The sequence below is a fragment of the Thamnophis elegans genome, chromosome 14, assembly GCF_009769535.1.
Source record: "Thamnophis elegans isolate rThaEle1 chromosome 14, rThaEle1.pri, whole genome shotgun sequence".
In the NCBI taxonomy this organism is placed as follows: domain Eukaryota; kingdom Metazoa; phylum Chordata; class Lepidosauria; order Squamata; family Colubridae; genus Thamnophis; species Thamnophis elegans.
This window is the reverse complement of record NC_045554.1, coordinates 36695631-36711610: the sequence shown is the minus strand read 5'-3', so window position 1 is coordinate 36711610 and position 15980 is coordinate 36695631. Positions and strand designations below refer to the sequence as shown.

The following is a 15980-nucleotide window of genomic DNA, read 5'->3' as shown; positions in this document are numbered from 1 at the left end:
TGCTGTCAATTACATGACTTCTTGCAACTAAGCATGTGCAATTTTAGATTAAGAGAGAAGCTGCAATTAAGCACTAAATTATTTGTTAGTACGTGAGGCAGATGCCAGGAATTCAAAGTAGAGCCACATATATAACAATCCAAAATTAAGTCATGTGCGTAAAAAAAAATAGACAGGTTTAAACAGAACTTGTTTTTTTTTTTAAAGAAATATCTGAGGAGTGTTGAACTGAAGTGCCAGCCTGTTTTGCGAACCTTTTGTATTTTGTATTTGTATTTGTATTTAAGTTTATTTATATGCCGCCCTTTTCCCTGGGGGAACTCAGGGCGGCTTACAACTTAAAAAGGGGGGGGGGGGAACAAACTTTTAACATATAGAACAATACATCATTAAAACACAACATTCATACCATTCGGGCGGGTTGCAATCTTTAGCCCCAGGCCTGACAGGAAAGCCAGTTTTTAAGGGCTGTGCGGAAGGTCTGGAGGGTGGTGAGGGTACGAATCTCCACGGGGAGATCGTTCCATAGGGTCGGAGCTGCCACCGAGAAGGCTCTCCTCCGCGTGGTTGCCAGTCGACATTGACCGGCGGATGGAACTCGGAGGAGGCCTAATCGGTGAGATCTAATTGGTCGAATGGAGGTGATTTCAACCTTATTTCAGCAATGAAAGTAATAATACCCTGTTTCCCTGAAAATAAGACCTCCCTGGATAATAAGCCCAATTGGGCTTTTGAACGCATGTGCTAAAATAAGCCCCCCCAAAAAATAGACCCTCCCCTAAAATATTTAAATGTATGCGCAGCCAGTCCCTTCCATTTCTTGGGGGGGAAGAAATATGCCCATGCGCCCCGCATGCACCTGCCATCCACACGGAACAGCCTCCCACAATTCTTAACTACCGCACCCCTTCTCTTAGTGGCGGCCACAAAAAGAGCGACAAGCCCAGCGACGCTAGGGCTGGCAAGAGGGTGCCAGAAACAGAGACAGAACTTCTGGCTCTCTCTGGATCCACTGATCTGCGAGCCGAGGTTAAAGGGCCTCCTGCACCTCAAAAGTAGTAAGACCTGCCCCAAAATAAGGCCAAGTGCTTATTTCGGGGGTCAAAAGAAAATAAGACCCTGTCTAATTTTTGAGGAAACACGCTAGTGATTTCACAATGCTTACAAATGTCAGACGTTTTCAATAATGCCAGATGCTATTTCTGTTGCCAAGTATTTTCTAATGCTGGGACAAGCATCCAAATATGCATCATTTCCAATGGGATGTGCGTTTCGCTGAGGAGGCACGATACACATGTTATTGGCTGAGGTGAGGACTATATAAATCCCTCTACTCTGAGCAATTGCACTCCCAAATGTGAGGAAATGTAAGAGGAAAGCAAAATGAGGGCTGGGCAGATGCCAAAGAAGAAACTGCAAGACAGGGAAATTTCCCTGAAAACTTAGGGTAGCATTACTTTACCATCTGCTTCCAATTTACAGTGATAAAGCTGCTTGGCACATTCAGCTTCACCTATTTTTGGAAGGAACATCCCAGCCACAAAGGCGGCAAAGTAATGAATTTACAAATATAGGATGGGCAGATCATATCCAGCCACAGAAACAACGCTTTGGTTCAAGTGATTATAGGAAAGCTGTGTAAATCCTTGGTGGCAAAAAAATAAAAATAAATCAAAAGTTCTCGAGCACCCTTTTCCCCACTAACAAATGATACTAAGACAGAAGCTCTCATGAACTGTAGCCTATTTCATCAGATGCGCATAGAGTGGCTAGACCAGTTTTTCCTCAAGCTTGGAAGCTTGAAGATGTGTGGACTTCAATCCACACATGGCTGGCTGGGAAATTTTAGGAAGTAAAGTCCACATATCTTCAAGCTGCCACGATTAAAAAACACTGCCCTAGATTTAGAGAGGGTTTAAATTGGGGTGGTGGGTGGGCAAAGGAAAGGGTAAGATAGGTTGGTGATGCAGATTACATGTGAGATTTTATGAATGCCCTATCAATTAAGGATCGTAATGTGTCCAAAAACTGCTGTGTTTGCCTGACTGCCTTCCAATCTTTTGATATGTAAGACCTCAAGAATTTTTCACCTGAGGTTGCTGTTAAGCAATCACTTTGAGGTCTCCTAAAGAGTTCCTGGGAGGTTGAAATGCTCTGATACTGAGTCCTGATGCCCAATTTGCTTTTAGGCCTTTTAATACCATTGGTTACATTAAGCAAATTATAAAATTGTATTTCAACTGTATGGAAATACAGACTCCTCCTATTTTTACAATTCAAGTGACGTTCTCAAAAAAGAAAAGAAAAAGTCTGCCCATGGATTCCAGGGGCAACTTTTTTTTCTTTTCTTTCTGGATTGTAGAAATCCAGTAAACAGCTCAGGAGCAAACACAAATAATTCTTAGCAGTAACTCACCAGGAAGTCTGTTCATGTTGACACCTTGAGCAGAGAGTCCTATTCCCATGTACCTTCAAACAAACAAAAATCTGTTAGTTCAGCAAATGAGGGAATTTCCAAACAAGGTTAACAACGAGGACTCTTCCCTACAAATAATAGTAGAGCCCAAATGGGAGGAAGTTAAACTTATCCCTCAGAGGAGACTGTCATCTATTTCTCAAATCATTCACAATGTACCATACATCTAACAAGGATAACAATAGTGTCTTGTAATTGAACCACCTTTGTGTCTCAAACATTTTCCCTTCATAGAAAATCTTATTCTCTCTGATACAAAAATGTAATGCCTCAGTAAAATATATCAGCAAATATCCAAATTATTTTGGTCAACAACTGTAAAATATTGCTGGAGAATTTTCAGATACAAAGGTTAAAGATATTGCAAGCTTAATCCTATTTGTCTTTATTTTAAACTTGATTCTTTGCTCCAAAACATTCAGGAAAAGGAACAGCAACTCTGATAAAGCATAGTACACACACATCATCATCAGCTGCACAAGAGATATTTCCTCCTTCAGTGACTAAGTAGAGTACATCATCTATTAAGAGATAATTCAGAGAAGTTATCTTCTCTCAGCAGGAACAGTTCCTCTTTACAACTGCTTTACAAGGGTTAGGCCATTTTTAATGTTTACAAATGGTAAAAGCCTTTCATGTAACTGAACATGAAGGAAATAAATTCAATTGGAGTTTTCCTTCACATTTATTAAGGTTGGAGGTTTCTGCTCCTGAAAGAATCAGAGAAGCATTTGCATGCTGGCACACAGAAGGTAAACTCCTCACTTGCAACAAATAGGTTTTTCGCAAGGCGATCTAATCTTCCAATTTAAATATTCTGTTCTGTCTCAGAACAATGTCACTCTGGCAAATCCTGTCTTCTTGGGTGCAAAGAATGTTCCGATGTTGCTAAATTACAACTCGCAGGTGCCCCAGATAGCAAGGCAAAAGGTTAAGGACGCCGCTAAATGAATAAAAAATCCTGTTCTTCAGCTAACCTACTTCAATGGCTAGTGTGCACCATGAAATCTTTCTCTGTGGAATACCTAATCCAACCACTGTGCCCTCCAGATGTAAAGACTTCAACCCCCAGAATTCTCAGCAACAGTCCATTTGAGGAATTCTAGAAGTTAATGCTCGTCCATTTAGAGCAGTGATGGTGAACCTTTTGGCAATGAGTGCTGAAAAGGGAGTACATGTGCGTGTGGTACTGAGTGCCAAAAAGCTAGCACTTCGCGCACACACGTGCACTTCAAGCACGCATACACATTTGTCTGGGCCACGACCAGGAAAAGGAGCTGCCCAGGAGGCAAGCATGTGTCAGAAAATGTATTTCTAGTTCCGGCGCACACACGCACGCCAGTGAGCAAGTCTTCCGGTAATCATGCTTACACCAGAAAACAGAAGACTAGCTCTTCCTGGCACTGCCACATGCACAAAGGCCAGCTGATCGTCACAGGCATGCCAGAAACCCGGAAGAGGAACAGGCAACGCCGCGCATGCCAGGCGACATGGTTCTGCAAGCCAATTCGCGCATGCATGCTATAGGTTCGCCATCACAAATCTAGAGGGTCTCAGTTCAGATAGATTGGTTATAAAGGTGTAGAATAGATTATGCAAATGCTTCATACGATAACCATGCTAAAGTAAAAGAGTTAATTAATAAACTTAATTATAATTATTACAAGTCATACATTCAGAAACACTGACTCATTAAAATTAGAACTCTAGTCATACACTAAACATTTTGATAGCATCTTGATGATGGGTGGAAGATACCATGTTTCCCCGAAAATAAGACAGGGTCTTATTTTCTTTTGACCTCCAAAATAAGCACTTGGCCTTATTTTTGGGGAGGTCTTATTATTTTTGAGGTGCAAGAAGCGGCGAGCGTGATCACCTTATGGCTGCTGCTGTGTTGCAATATTTTGGGGGAGGGCTTATTTTAGGGGGGAGGGCTTATTTTAGCACATGCGCTCAAAAGTCCAATTGGGCTAATTATCCAGGGAGGTCTTATTTTCAGGGAAACAGGGCAGCACAGAAGTGACGTGTTCTAAAGCCAACAAACCCCAAGATTTCTAATTTAGATTTTTTAATTCCCAAAAATAGAAATCAACCCCTAATATCTAAAATCATAGCTATATGATCTGATATGGTACACTGCATATTTTTATATCTTCCTATGCCTCGCACTAGTATGTCAATATGATAGTGAATACCTTCAATTCAACTATTGGTGTTCTGGAGATGAGTGAGGCTTTTTACTGCCTTACTGTACAGATATGAATTCATATCTTCATTTTTTCAAAAATATGTATTTATACCACAAAGCCCAATTATAAACTGCCAACACTAGAATTCATTCGTTTCCAAAGCTGCTGTGGATGTCAAATGAACACTTATGTCATACTTTCTTCTCATGTGCAGGTCATTAGAAGCCTGCCGGAACTGTGGGTACAGTGCTGGGGAGGAAGGGGGGAGCATTGCTCACTTAATATGAGACAAGTTAAAATGCTTTTCAATCGGTATTCAACACCCTCCTCTATCAGAAACACAACATATGCCACATCGTTCTATAAATAAGAGCTGGAGCAACAGATTTTGTAACTCGGAATAACTCAAGTGAACATTTGTAAAATGTTTATAAACACTGTATGCCAGAGATGACATAGTCAGTCAGACAATTCATGTCGTTTATTGTACAGAGTATTAGCAACTTTCATTCTGTGGGACAGTAGCTCTCATAGAATGAGATCATAATCCATGTAATGAAATTCTACTGTTGTTCTAAGTCAGGTTTCAAGGCACGGAACCAAATAACGTACAAACAAGGCTATGCTATACTACGACAACTAGGAGAGGGAGAGGGAGATTTTCAAGATCATCACATGTCAACTTGCAGGAATATTAACCCGAGGTACATGTTTAGAAAAGCATGTAAAAGCACAGACCCAAGCAGTCTTGTCTTTATACAGGCTCTCTCACAAAATTGAAAAATAGAGGTGGCTGTTTTAAAAATCATATTAAATTTAATGAGTTGACTCAATAAAGCAACCACAGATTTCTTTCTATCTCGCACAAAAGTCTAGGAGGAGACATGCTACATTAATAAATATGTTCATGAGAGGGCCAAAATATTTCTTCTGAATCATTTTCAAGGCATAAATAGCTCTACTATGTAATGTTCATTATTATTTCCATATGTGAAACTGAGGAAAACTAAAGCAAAATCTGTCAAAGCCCACCTCTAATACTCTGGAACAGTTGTATTCAAGGGCTGATATCTATATGATTGTGTAATTACGTTATAGCATTCTTCATAGCATTCTGAAGATATTACAAGAATTGGTCATTCTTGTCTTTAAAGCCAGACACATGACAATTAAGAATCATGTATCAAAACCCATAAATATCTATTCCACAATTTAAGAAGGCAAGCACTGCGATTTTTAAAAATGCAATCACTATTAAGTGTTGTGAGGTCAACAAACCTGAATAAACTGTCACTATGGTATCTATTAGCTCATTAAAATTAGCTTTGCTCTGGCTATCAATTACAGAAATTCAGCCTTCCAGAAACCCTTAGGAAAATATGCAGACAGAACTGATAATCCATTCTCAAGAAGCTCTTTCTATACTCTTTCTTCTTCAGCTCAATGTTCATTTTTCTTGCTTTTGACGCTTGTTAGCTCTTGCAACATGCCAAAATTTGTTGGCTTTTATTTGTCCTAAATGTTATCTGGCACTTGTAACTTATCATTTGTAAAGACAAACAATAATCCATTTTAAGATTAAGACAGCCTTTCAATTACCAAAAGACTGAGCTACTTTCTAATTACTGAAAGAATAAACATAAACAGTGCACTAATGACTTTTCTAAATTAGCGCTCATTTATGATAAATCCTTATTGGACTTTAGAATATATTTTGATTATATAGGTTGAATGAATCGAGGGTTCATGCAGAGAGCTAAAAATAAGCAGCATCAGAATAAAAAATAAATGCAAATTTCATTTTTCAATCTCATAAATAATTGCTACATTTTATTATATCCTTTTGCTAGCCTTGTATGCCACTTTAATCATAACTTGACTCTGTGGAGCTCATGAGCCTATAAAATAAGTTTAAAATATACACCCAAATGATAGACAAAACAATTCAGGACTTCATGCAAGGGGCCAGCTAGGAGTGGGATTTGGGGGTTCTCCGAACTGCACAGAATCTTAGCTAGAGGTTCTCCCGAACCCCTGCGATCCCCAGCATCCCACCCCTGGCCCCAGCCCACTACCAGACCATGGCCGATTTGGAATTGGGTTGCATGAATGGCTGGCCAGAGCACACATGCACAAATAGCGGAAGTGATACTGTGTGTGAACACACTGGCCTGCCACTTGTGCAAGGGCTGTGTGCACATCAACCCACCCAATTCCTTTCCCCTCCCCCCCCCCCGCAGCCAGGCCAAGCCCAAAAGTTGGAGACCACTGGCCTAGGGCACAACTTCTCCCCTCCTAATGATACCCCCAGAAAGTGCTCCTTCAGGAAGGAGAACTATCATAATAAAATCTCCACCCCTAAGAAATACTTCAGGAGGATACTGTGGCTGTTGGCATGGAAAACCAGTAACCTGAAAAGAAGAACTAGGGAGATCATGCTCCCTCCATCTTGATCTCATTTTAAAGGTCATTCACAAGCATCACCAGAATAGTACAACCTGTCCTAAAGAAGGCAGTGTTGTGCCTTCTCAAACCATCAGTTGACCCTGCAGTTAGACAGTTGTCTCCCCTTTTGGGTGGATGCTGCAAAGAAGGTGTGGGACCAAGTCTACATTGGTGATGCTTGTGAATGACCTTTAAAATGAGATCAAGTTGGAGGGAGCATGATGCTCCTGGTTCTTATCAATGTAGTCTTGGTCCCACACCTTCTTTGCAGCATTCACCCAAAAGGGGAGACTAGAGACAACTGTCTAACTGCAGGGTCAACTGATGGTTTGAGAAGGCACAATACTGCCTTCTCTAGGACAGGTGATACTATCCCCTCATTTAAACGTGTATTTACCATTGCTCTAGCCCAGCCTTCTGTCACCTTCCTAGAGATTGTCACCAACCAGGAAGGGAAAGGGATCCAGGCTACAAGTGGTTGAGCCACTGTCACATCTCAAGAGGAACTGGTCCAAACTTCTCCCAGAGAACGCTGTGAGATAGAGATATTCAATCACATCTACAGAACTTGCCTTCCTGGCATAAGTTCTGAGCAAACTTGAGTGATCTTATCTTCCAGCTCCTCAAAAATTCTCAGAGGGCCCTATATTGTTCTAGTCCATCCTTCCCTCAAAGGGATACCTGGGAGACAATGCAGTAGCAGCAAAGAACTAAGAATAATTGGCTGTTTTTATCAGCACAAGAAATTAAGTTCTTACCTATATTTGCTTGGATTCCCTTTTTTTTTTTTTTTGCCAGTAGCACTCTAGGCAACTGCTTTGCCCCTTCATCTCCTGGACCTCCTTAGTGAACCAAAGGACTTCCCTGGATTGATGAGCAGAGAGAAGCTGCTCAGGTGCAATCCTAATCCTCAGGAAATACTTCTAGTGTTCTTTGGAAACCTAATGGTTCCATTAGGCCCCTGGGGCAGACTGACTGATTAGCCAATGGGATTACTAATAAAATATGGTCTATGACTAGAGCAGGGTTTTCAGTCTTGGCAAACTTAAGCTAGATATTCTAAAATTCCCCAGCCAGCACACTGGCTTGAACATTATGGAAGTTGGAAGTCCACACTTCTTAAAGTTGTCAAGATTGAGAAACACTGGACTAGAGAGCTAGGTTCAAGTCCATCCACAGCCATGGAATGTGGACTCACCACCAGTTGCTCTTTTTTCTAACCAAATGACCTCAAAATGTGTTATTGTAACCGTTCCCATGTAAGCTACTTTGAGATTCTGGAGGAAAGCCACAGTGTAAATCTAGCACAAATATTTCTCAATGTTTTCCTGATCTCAACATTACATCATTCCTGACCACTGAGTTACCAGTATGATGCATCTATTTTCTGATATGTACAAGGTTTTAATTTAAAACTGGCTTTGCAGAACAATCTTCACATCACCATGGGTCATAAACCAACTGCAACAGCAATCGTGGGCCCCTAAGGGAATGTATTAACCTAGTTAATGATAATTCCTTATAACCATTCTGGGAATTGTATAACGAATTAAATGTGCCCCCTTTGGCAGCATTTCCAGCACAGAAGTACCACTGCTAATTTAGAACAGCTGCTATCATTACCCTTGAACTTCCAAACTTATATGGCTGTTCTATACTGTAGATCCATCAAAACTAACTAGCCCAAGCCCTTTATATAAGAAAAAGCACCGTCCTCAAAACTGAGTGGTATTTGCTGGAAATACAATACAACAATGGATGCCTCATTCCAATCTGTTTTTTAACCACAAATCCATTCTGGGCACCACAAATACTTTAAAAAGCACAATGTTTACCCTATTATTCAAAGTAAAAGCTTACTCTATTGTCCAGGTATTGTCAATTCATTTAATTAAATAGTTCCTCATGAAGATGGGGGCTGAAGCTATCTAAAACGTCCTGACACATTGTGTCAATGTGCCCTGAGCTTCCCACATCACGATTCAGCAAAAAAGTTATAACCTTAGTAAAAAGGTTACTAAAAAAAAAATCATGTAGAAGTAATACTGAAATAAGTCTCTAATTCAACATACATACAGAACAACTGGATTTGGGCTAAACTTTACAGAAGCTTATGAAACCCCAAGCAACTCCTTCCAGATATAACAAAGGTGATCAAAAACAGATCTAAATGTCCATCACTGTTTCTTCTCCAAATATCAAACAATTGAAACTCTAATGTTTCTTAAAGCCCCTGTAGGAGTTTAGCAATGCCTAAAATAAGTAGATATCAAAGAGCAATCAATCCAATTTCTCACTGTAATAACTGGGGCAAAGATACACATAAAAATACTGCTGTGCACTGCAGTCAGGAGACTTGTATCTGGCCTCTCCACCCATGTGATTTGCAATATCTTGCTGGCCATGTATGTGATCTCATCATGAACATTACAACACCCAAATTCTTTAAAGCAAGACAATTTAGTTTAATGCACATTATGAACAAGCTTTTTTATATCAGTGTTCCCAACAGAAACGTAACCTGTCAAATTTCCAGAGTAGAGGTAGTCTTTTACCTAGGGGCAGAACTGAGGCCAAAATTTGACGTTAAGTGAAGCATTTGTCAAGCGAGTCTTGCCTCATTCTATGACCTTTCTTTTCATAGTTGTTAAGTCAACCATTGCAGTTGATAAGTTAGAACCTGGTTGTTAAAGTGAATCTGGCTTCCCCATTAACTTCGCTTGTCAGAAGTTTGCAAAAGGGGATCTTGTGACCTTGGGACACAACAACCATCATAATTATGAAACAGTTTTCAAGCATCTGAATTTTGATCACATCATCATGGGGATACTTCAAAGGTCATAACTGTCAAAAATTGTCGTCACTTTTTTCAGTGCCATTGTAACTTTGAACAGTCACTAAATAAACTGTTGTAAATTGAGGACTACCTATATTAACCATTAGCTCAAAACCTACTGTAAAATAGTAGTAATAAAGGTAACTAGACTATGCCAGAATAATATAATTGGACCTACAATTGGAAATATACTAAAACTTATCTTATGGAAGTTCTGATTTTTTATGGGGGGGACCAACAATTCAAGCAGCTTAATGTTGTGAACTATCTAGATCAGGGGTTTCAAAGTCGAGGCCCAGGGGCCAGATTTGGCCCACAGGGTGTTTAGATCTGGCCTATGGGGCCACCCTGGAAACAGCAAAGTACAGGCCTGCAGTGCCTCTGCCAGCAAAAATGGAGCTTTTCACTGGCAGAGGGTTTCAGGAGGCATCGAGCTGGATGCCCCCCCCCAACCCCCGAGATCAAACACAACTCTGATGCGGCCTCAAAGAAATCAAGTTTGACACCCCTGATCTAGATCAATTATCTTATGTCAGAGAATTACCCAGAATAAGTACCCATTTCCTTAAAAATTATTTTATATAGGAGGCAAAGGAGTCACTGCGGATTTTACTCCACTAGTTGTTGCCAACTATTGGGCGGGGGGGAGGGGGCGCTCATCTGATTCAAATCTGTGAACCAGCACTGTCTGAGGATCTTTCCACGCTCATCTGACCAACATGTAGGAATATGTAAAAAAAATTGGAAGCCAGGAAATAATTCTAGTTAAACAGTTATAGAAATGGATTTCCATTACTATCTTTGCACTAACTTTTACATATAGTATTAGATTTCAGAGGTAATATACCAAAAAGCCACATAGGAATTTTAAGAGGTAAACATGGTATAATTACCTAGAACAGCCAATAAAGAAACAGGTATAATAGCCATCATGCCTCATCTAAGTTTATATCACTGGTTTGGTATTTGATAGCAGGAAGTCAAACCAGTTTTTAAAAATCTGAACTGGAGTTGAACCTGATTCATAGCTTCATCCTCCCTAGTGAACTAGAACCCAACCCCCCTAAAATGATCTCAACTCCTTGTTTTGAAATGCTGCTGTTGCAATGCCCTACTACAAAGGCATGAATCACTCACCCTTTCCCAAAGCCACAATTCACATCCCTACCAAATATAAGTACAGATGATAAAGTCAGCTCCAACTCTCCCAAAAGACAACACACACACACAAAAGAATACACGTTAAGCCACATATACTTACCCATCTCTTCCTTTACTAACTATCTTCACTTCAAAGTAATAGATTCCACAGGCTGCGGGGATGGGGTGGGTAGCCCTGACAGAAGCAGCATCCTTGTGATTTTTCCCATGTCCTGTTTCAAACAAACAGAGGAGGAGGAGGAGGAGGGAAAGAGGCAGAAGACCGGTCAAAAACCTGTTTAGTTCTTCAGTGAAAACAATCAGGCAGCAAGAATTTTCAAGAGCCAGTCAGCCTGCCAAGCCCACAAACGAATACACTCCCTTACAGGTAAAACAGGTGCTCCAACAAACACATTAATAAAAAAAGAATAGGGCAGTAGAAACACATAGTTGATCTTCTGTTATACTCCCAGAGAGTATTTACCCTAAAGGGGCAGTGTTTCTCAACCTCCACAGAAGGGTTTTATCCACCTTCAACTTGTGGAGGTTGAGAAATATTGCCCCAAAGGATACTTTACTTCAAAGAATGAGCTGTGAGTCTCTCTCTCTCTGACCACCCAAGAAGAACAGCTCTCTGTTTCTGTTGCTCTACCCTTTGCCCTAAAAGACTTTGAACCCCAGAATTATCTGGCCACCAAATCCAGGGGTTTTGGAAGCTCACACATTTTTTTCAAACTGCCGAGATGGAGAAGAATCACTGCTTTGAAGCAACCACACCATCCCACTGTCTAGGGAGATTCGCCGTCATCCAGGCTATTTCAAAGGCACTTTTTCTTTTAAGAGGCAAACTGGACTTTCCAGTTTTTCTTTGAAAACATCTCGCTTCTCATCTGAGAAGCTTCTTCAGTTCTGCGACTGGATGGTCAGAATCCTCCCGTTCCCCACCATCCCAAGTCAGAGCCTAAGAAGCTTCTTGGATGAGAAGCGAAATGTTTTCAAAGGAGGGGAACCCCCCCCCCCGAAAGTCCAGTTCCCTCTTGAAAGGGAAAAAAAAAACACCTTTGGGGACACACCATGCCATCCCATTCCAGAGGACAAGCAAAAGGGCTGCTCCACAAGCCCCCAAGAAGCTCCCTGATCCTGGAATATTTATTTATCCTTATTTATTACTGTGCTGGGAATGTTAATGGTCAAAGATGTGGTATTCTCTCTGTCTGTCTCTCTCTGTCTCTATCTATCTATATGCATATACATATACATACACGTTACATTTTTGCTGATAAAGAAATGAAGGGAGACTAGTATAGATCTATTTCTAGCTCTCATCAGCTAGCCATACCCTTGATGGGATTCCAACTTGGGCTGCTTACATATTAGGCAGTTGTATTAACCTCCTTTATCAGCTGAACCAGGGGAGAGTTTAAGTGTTTTTTTTTCTCCTGTCAAAGCACCTGGTCTGCCCAAATATGGGAGGGAGCCTTGACAGCTCCCGCTGGCAGCAACAAGATCTCTTCTGCTTGCCCCAGAGGGGATCTCAGCCCTGCCTGCCCAAAGGGAGAGCCGCCAGATGTCCTTCTCTGGCTCTCCTCCTCCCAGGCGGGACCCCCAGGTTGCTCTAGCCCAGTGTTTTTCAACCTTTTTTGTGCAAAGGCACACTTTTTTCATGAAAGAAATCACGAGGCACACCACCATTAGAAAATGTTAAAAAAAATTAACTCTGTGCCTATATTGACTATATATAAAGTAATTTTCCCACGGCACACCTTACACTATGTCACGGCACACTAGTGTGCCACGGCACAGTGGTTGAAAAACACTGCTCTAGCCAGTGGAGCGGCTGTCGTTGTTAGTCGCAAAGTCGTATCCGACCCATCGCAACCCCATGGACAATGTTCCTCCAGGCCTTCCTGTCCTCTATCATCCTCTGGAGTCCATTTAAGCTCACTCCTAGTGCTTCAGTGACTTCATCCAGCCACCTCATTCTCTGTCTCCCTTTCTTCTTCTTTTGCCCTCAAATCTTTCCCAGCATGAGGCTCTTCTCCAGGGAGTCCTTCCTTCTCATTAGGTGGCCAAAGGATTTGAGTTTCCTCTTCAGGATCTGGCCTTCTAAAGAGCAGTCAGGGTTGATCTCCTCTAGAACTGACCGGTTGGATCGCATTGCAATCCAAGGGACTCGCAGGCCAATGGGGGGACCACCCACTCCCAAAATGTCCTGCTGCCCACGAACCCCTCACTCCTTGTGGGGCGGCGAGGCCTTCTTCTCTCCCTGCGCCGGGGAAAGGCTTCACCGCCCCTTTCTTGGCTCCCTCAGGCGAAGGCCCCGCCGTCCACCCCCCTCCCCTCAGAGGCCTCTCTCCCACCTTTGTAGTGGACGCGCAGGTTGCCCTGGGAGAGGCCGATGTAGCTATACTTGTCCTTGGGGCTCCAGGCGCGCGGCAGCGGCGTCTCGGACGGGTTGACGGCCGGGTAGAGTCGGCGGAGGCGCCGGTTCAGCTCTTGCTCCTCCGGCGGAGGAGGAGGCGGGGGAGGAGGCGGCGGCGGGGGAGGAGGCGGCAGCGCCGAGTCTCCCTCAGGTAAGCTGGCTGCACCCGCATCCGCCATCTTGGATCCACTATTGTGTCAGCGGGAGGGGAGCGGGGCTCCTTTTCCCCGGCCGTCCAATGGGAGGCGGGCTCGGCCACAATGGAGGCCGCGCGGCATCTCGGGAAGGCGAGTCCGGCTCTCCACCTCAAGACGGGCTGGCTGGATGAAGCGGAGACTACAGGTCCCGAGAAAGGCCGCGAGGGAGGAGGCCCCGCCCACTGGGCTGCGTCGCAAAGGCTTTCGGGATAGCGAGTAAAGACATAGGTGTACAGAAAAAGCCTTGGGAGCTTTCAAGCCGGCGCTGAACGTCCCGGGGTGCATTCTTTAAAGCAGAGGTCTTCAACCTTTTGCCCCTTTAAGACTTGTGGAGTTGAAGTCCAAAGTCTTAAAGGGGCCAAGTTTGGGGACCTCTGCCTTAAAGCAAATAAATCCCGCAGCCGATGCACGGATGGGATATTTGCGCGATGAGAAAGCGGGTCGGAGGTGATCCTATGACTATCAAGTTACAGGTGTGAGCACGGAGTTGGACTAGAAGACCTCCAAGGTCCCTTCCAACCCTTATGATTCTATATTTTTTTAAAAAAACAACCCATCGCAGCATTATCTGCGAATCAGCCGTGAACTAGGGAAACAAGCTATAGCGAGATCCATTTCTATACAATCCCGAAGACAATATTTACCCCATAAATATGGGCAATATTACCATTCCTCCCAAAACACACACATACTTTCTACGAAAGGCCTGTTTAAACGGCCTCTCCCGCCTTCCAACGCTGCATTTGCAGACGCGGGAATGTTAAGAACATGGGAGAATTCTCCCAATCTGCGCTCATTAGCCTGGAAGCCTTCCTCGAAGTCAATCAATCAATCAGAGCTGGAAGGAGCTCAACCAATCTCATTGTACATATGTTTGAGCTGACAATAAAGAATTATGGAAGGGACCTTGGAGGTCTAGTCCAATCCCCTGTACTGTTGGCACGGCCAGTTAAGGCAACTATCCCCTTTCCCCCCCAATAAAAGCCAATTATCCCTGGCGCGAGCATCCCAAGCCCCCCCCCCCCCGCCCAATTAGCTGCCCTCCTCCGAAGATGCCTTGGGGGCGGGGAGGGTCCCGCGGAAAAAGCCCTCCGGGGTAAATAACTGCCCGACGCGCTACCGCTTGGCGCCTCTAGAGGACGCGGCAGCCTCGCTCAAGCGGCGAGGGGCGGGGCCTGTTGCCGTGGCGACCTTCCGTCAACAGCCTCAGCGGCTGTTCCCCTCTCCGCGGCCATGGAGGCCCGCCCCTCCCTTTTTCTCGGGTGAGTCCGCTTCGGAAGGGCGCTTAAAGTGAGGGAAAATAGGCAAACAGCCCCGTCGAAGTTGGGAAGCTCGTCACGCCGAAGAGGCGGCTTTTCCTTCAGCGGTCGGTCCTGGCAGGCCTTGGCTTGGTCGCGGTTGTTGTGGAGCCGCCGATTGCGAGAACTGAACTACAACTCCCAACAGTCCCAGTCAAGGGAAGGGCGGGGTGCCTTTTTATATCCTCCAGCCAACCAGGACGGGTTCTGTCAGCCCCGCCCCTACGGTGACCTCACTGCGCAAGCGCTTCCTTCCTCGACGTCTCCGCCTGGGCCGGGCCGCCGCAGGTACCTCGCTCCTGATTGGCTGGCGGAAAAAGAGGTCGCCCCGCCCATCTTGTTGGTTGGTCTGTTTTCTGCGGGTAATTCGGATTATAGCTGGGGAGGAATGGATGGGCTGCCACCTGTTGCTCATGATCGCGAGGTTTAATTAAAAATTAATTAATTAAATTAAACCTTTGCATAGTTTGCATTGTTGAATTGGAGCTTCTTAAAAAATAAAGTTCTTTGAGAAATTAACCTACATATACTTCTCTCTCTTAATATTCTAGGTCTGTCAACCTAGAAGCTGATAAAAGGTAACTGCAATGGAGAGAACATTAATTCTATATTTACACTCGAATTTCCAGAATTATCAACGGTATAACTGTGGCCCAGGTGGGCTGGTGACAATGGGAGTGGTTGCCTAGCTCATTTGGAGATTCAGGTGCAGGAAAGCAATTTTGGGAATAGATTTCAAGTACTGTTAAAGCCTTTTCTGCTGCAACATAGATGGGGCATTGAATTGAGCCTGGTAACATCCGTTCTAGTTTGTAAAAGATCAGCACTTCAAAAAAAAAACCAAACCTTTTTCTTGTAAAAAAGAAAGAGTATCTAAAACAATTTTAATGGAAATTGAATTATATACATATTCCTGTACATAAACTGAAGCCTTTTGGTTAATATAGAAAAAAAAAAAAAAACAATAAGGAAAT

General features: G+C 43.3%; 2 protein-coding genes across 3 annotated transcripts in view; one reads left to right on the top strand and one right to left on the bottom strand.

The window, feature by feature from the left end:
* Nucleotides 1–13729, bottom strand: part of RANBP10 (RAN binding protein 10) — a 40118-nt gene extending 26389 nt beyond the window's left edge. The window contains exons 1-3 of one of the 2 annotated variants that reach the window (XM_032230579.1): nt 13450–13729; nt 11211–11322; nt 2417–2469 (exon numbers count right to left, since the gene is read on the bottom strand). In XM_032230579.1, the coding sequence (XP_032086470.1) occupies nt 2417–2469; nt 11211–11322; nt 13450–13690 (406 nt within the window). In that variant the 5' untranslated portion in view covers nt 13691–13729. The remainder of the gene's footprint in view (nt 1–2416; nt 2470–11210; nt 11323–13449) is intronic. The other variant, XM_032230578.1, reaches the window with a different exon arrangement.
* A 1171-nt stretch (nt 13730–14900) lies between these two features.
* Nucleotides 14901–15980, top strand: part of TSNAXIP1 (translin associated factor X interacting protein 1) — a 28516-nt gene continuing 27436 nt past the window's right edge. The window contains exons 1-2 of the mRNA XM_032230921.1: nt 14901–14970; nt 15558–15584. Coding sequence (XP_032086812.1) covers nt 14942–14970; nt 15558–15584 — 56 coding nt within the window. The 5' untranslated portion in view covers nt 14901–14941. The remainder of the gene's footprint in view (nt 14971–15557; nt 15585–15980) is intronic.